At 49.2% G+C, this 3,108-nt stretch overlaps 1 protein-coding gene across 1 annotated transcript in view; it reads right to left on the minus strand.

Moving 5' to 3' along the window:
• Positions 1 to 1,695: 1,695 nt before the first annotated feature.
• LOC105539556 (mucin-17-like) overlaps positions 1,696 to 3,108 on the minus strand; it is an 8,832-nt gene continuing 7,419 nt past the window's right edge. The window contains exons 3-5 of the mRNA XM_011979884.1: positions 2,430 to 2,514; positions 1,899 to 2,047; positions 1,696 to 1,746 (exon numbers count right to left, since the gene is read on the minus strand). Of these exons, the coding sequence (XP_011835274.1) occupies positions 1,696 to 1,746; positions 1,899 to 2,047; positions 2,430 to 2,514 (285 nt within the window). The remainder of the gene's footprint in view (positions 1,747 to 1,898; positions 2,048 to 2,429; positions 2,515 to 3,108) is intronic.

A 3,108-nucleotide genomic window follows, 5' to 3' on the forward strand; every position in this document is an offset into this window, starting at 1 on the left:
AGGGTGCTGCCCTCAGGACTCGTCACATGTGTGGTGCTCACAGGAATAGTTGTTAATGGAGTGCTTCGTTCACTAGGAATTGAGGTTGGAATACTGGTACCTTCAGGAGTTATAGCAGATGAACTGACTTGGATAGAAGTGGTCACAGGTGTGCTGGTGTCAACAGAAGGTGTTGAAAGGGTGCTGCCCTCAGAACTGGTCACATGTGTGGTGCTGACAGGAATAGTTGCTAATGGAGTGCTTCCTTCACTAGGAGTAGAGATTGGCATGGTGGTGACTTCAGGAGTTGTAGGAGATAAACTGACGTGGGTAGAAGTGGTCACAGGTGTGCTGGTGTCAACCGAAGGTGTCGAAAGCATGCTGCCTGCAGAACTGGCCACAGGTGTGGTGCTGACAGGAATAGTTGTTAAGGGAGTGCTTCCTTCACTAGGAGTCGAGGTTGCCATACTGCTACCTTCAGGAGTTGTAGGAGAAGAACTGACTAGGATAGAAGTGGTCACAGGTGTGCTGGTGTCAACAGAAAGTGTTGAAAGGGTGCTGCCGTCAGAACTGGTCACTGCTGTGGTGCTGACAGGAATAGTTGTTAATGGAGTGCTTCGAACACCAGGAGTTGACATTGGCAAGGTGGTGACTTCAGGAGTGGTAGGAGATGAACTGACTCTGGTAGAAGTGGTCACAGGTGTGCTGGTGTCAACAGAAGGTGTTGAAAGGGTGCTGCCCTCAGAACTGGTCACACGTGTGGTGCTGAGAGGAATAGTTGTTAATGGAGTGCTTCCTTCACTAGGAGTAGAGACTGGCATGGTGGTGACTTCAGGAGTTGTAGGAGATGAACTGACATGGGTAGAAGTGGTCACAGGTGTGCTGGTGTGCACAGAAAGTGTTGAAAGTGTGCTGCCCTCAGAACGGGTCACACTAGTGGTGCTGACAGGAATAGTTGTTAATGGAGTGCTTCCATCACTAGGAGTAGAGATTGGCATGGTGGTGACTTCAGGAGTTGTAGGAGATAAACTGATGTGGGTAGAAGTGGTCACAGGTGTGCTGGTGTCAACAGGAGGTGTTAAAGGTGTGCTAGGATCAGAAATGGTCACCGATGTGGTGCTGATAGGCAAAATTGTTAATGGAGTGCTTCGTTCACTAGGAGTCGAGATTGGCATAGTGGTACCTTCCGGAGTTGTAAGAGATGAACTGACTTGGGTAGAAGTGGTCACAGGAGTGCTGGTGTCAACAGAAGGTGTTGAAAGGGTGCTGCCCTCAGAAGTGGTCAAACGTGTGGTCCTGACAGGAATAGTTGTTAATGGAGTGCTTCCTTCACTAGGAGTCGAGATTGGCATACTGGTACCTTCAGGAGTTGTAGGAGATGAACTGACATGGATAGAAGTGGTCACAGGTGTGCTGGTGTCAACAGAAGGTGTTGAAAGGGTGCTACCCTGAGAACTGGTCACACGTGTGGTGCTGACAGGACTAGAGGTTAATGCAGTGCTTCCTTCACTAGGAGTAGAGATTGGCATGGTGGTGACTTCAGGAGTTGTAGGAGATGAACTGACATGGGTAGAAGTGCTCACAGGTGTGGTGGTGTCAACAGAAAGTGTTGAAAGGGTGCTGCCCTCAGAACTGGTCACACGTGTGGTGCTCACAGGAATAGTTGTTAATGGAGTGCTTCCTTCACTAGGAATCGAAGTTGGAATACTGGTACCTTCAGGAGTTGTAGGAGATGAACTGACTTGGACAGAAGTGGTGACAGGTGTGCTGGTGTCAACAGAAGGTGTTGAAAGGGTTCTGCCCTCAGAACTGGCCACATGTGTGGTGCTGACAGGAATAGTTGCTAATGGAGTGCTTCCTTCACTAGGAGTCGAGATTGGCATGGTGGTGACTTCAGGAGTTGTAGGAGATGAACTGACTTGGGTAGAAGTGGCCACAGATGTACTGGTGTCAACCGAAAGTGTTGAAAGAATGCTGCCCGCAGAACTGGTCACAGATGTGGTGATGACAGGAAAAGTTCTTAATGGAGTGCTTACTTCACTAGGAGTCGAGGTTGTCATACTGGTACCTTCCGGAGTAGTAGGAGAAGAACTGACTTGGATAGAAGTGGTCACAGGTGTGCTGGTGTCAACAGAAGGTGTTGAAAGGGTGCTGCCCTCAGAACTGGTCACACGTGTGGTGCTGGGAGCAATAGTTGTTAATGGAGTGCTTCCTTCACTTGGAGGAGAGATTGGCACGGTGGTGACTTCAAGATTTGTAGGAGATGAACTGACATGGCTAGAAGTGGTCACAGGTGTGCTGGTGCCTACAGAAGGTGTTGAATGGGTGCTGCCCTCAGATCTGGTCACACGTGTGGTACTGACAGGAATAGTTGTTAATGGAGTGCTTCCTTCACCAGGAGTTGACGTTGCCATATTAGTACTTTCAGAAGTTGTAGGAGATGAACTGACTTGGGTAGAAGTGGTCACAGGTGTGCTGGTGCCTACAGAAGGTGTTGAAAGCATGCTGCCCGCAGAACTGGTCACACGTGTGGTGCTGACAGGAATAGTTGTTAATGGAGTGCTTCCTTCACTAGGTGTCGAGGTTGCCATACTGCTACCTTCAGAAGTTGTAGGAGATGAACTGATTTCGATAGAAGTGGTCACAGGTGTGCAGGTGTGAGCCAAAGGTGTTGAAAGGGTGCTGCCCTCAGAACTGGTCACACGTGTCGTGCTGACAGGAATACTTGTTAATGGAGTGCTTCGAACACTAGGAGTTGAGATTGGTATGGTGGTGACTTCAGGAGTGGTAGGAGATGAACTGACATGGGTAGAAGTGGTCACAGGTGTTCTGGTGTGCACAGAAAGTGTTGAAAGGGTGCTGCCCTCAGAACTGGTCACATGTGTGGTACTGACAGGAAGAGTTGTCAATGGAGTGCTTCCTTCACTAGGAGTAGAGACTGGCATGCTGGTGACTTCAGGAGTTGTAGGAGATGAACTGACTTGGGTAGAAGTGGTCACAGGTGTGCTGGTGTGCACAGAAAGTGTTGAAAGGGTGCTGCCCTCAGAACTGGTCACATGTGTGGTACTGACAGGAATAGTTGTTAATGGAGTGCTTCCTTCACTAGGAGTCGAGGTTGGAATACTGGTA

Source organism: Mandrillus leucophaeus, unplaced genomic scaffold, assembly GCF_000951045.1.
Source record: "Mandrillus leucophaeus isolate KB7577 unplaced genomic scaffold, Mleu.le_1.0 Scaffold2066, whole genome shotgun sequence".
NCBI classification, from domain to species: domain Eukaryota; kingdom Metazoa; phylum Chordata; class Mammalia; order Primates; family Cercopithecidae; genus Mandrillus; species Mandrillus leucophaeus.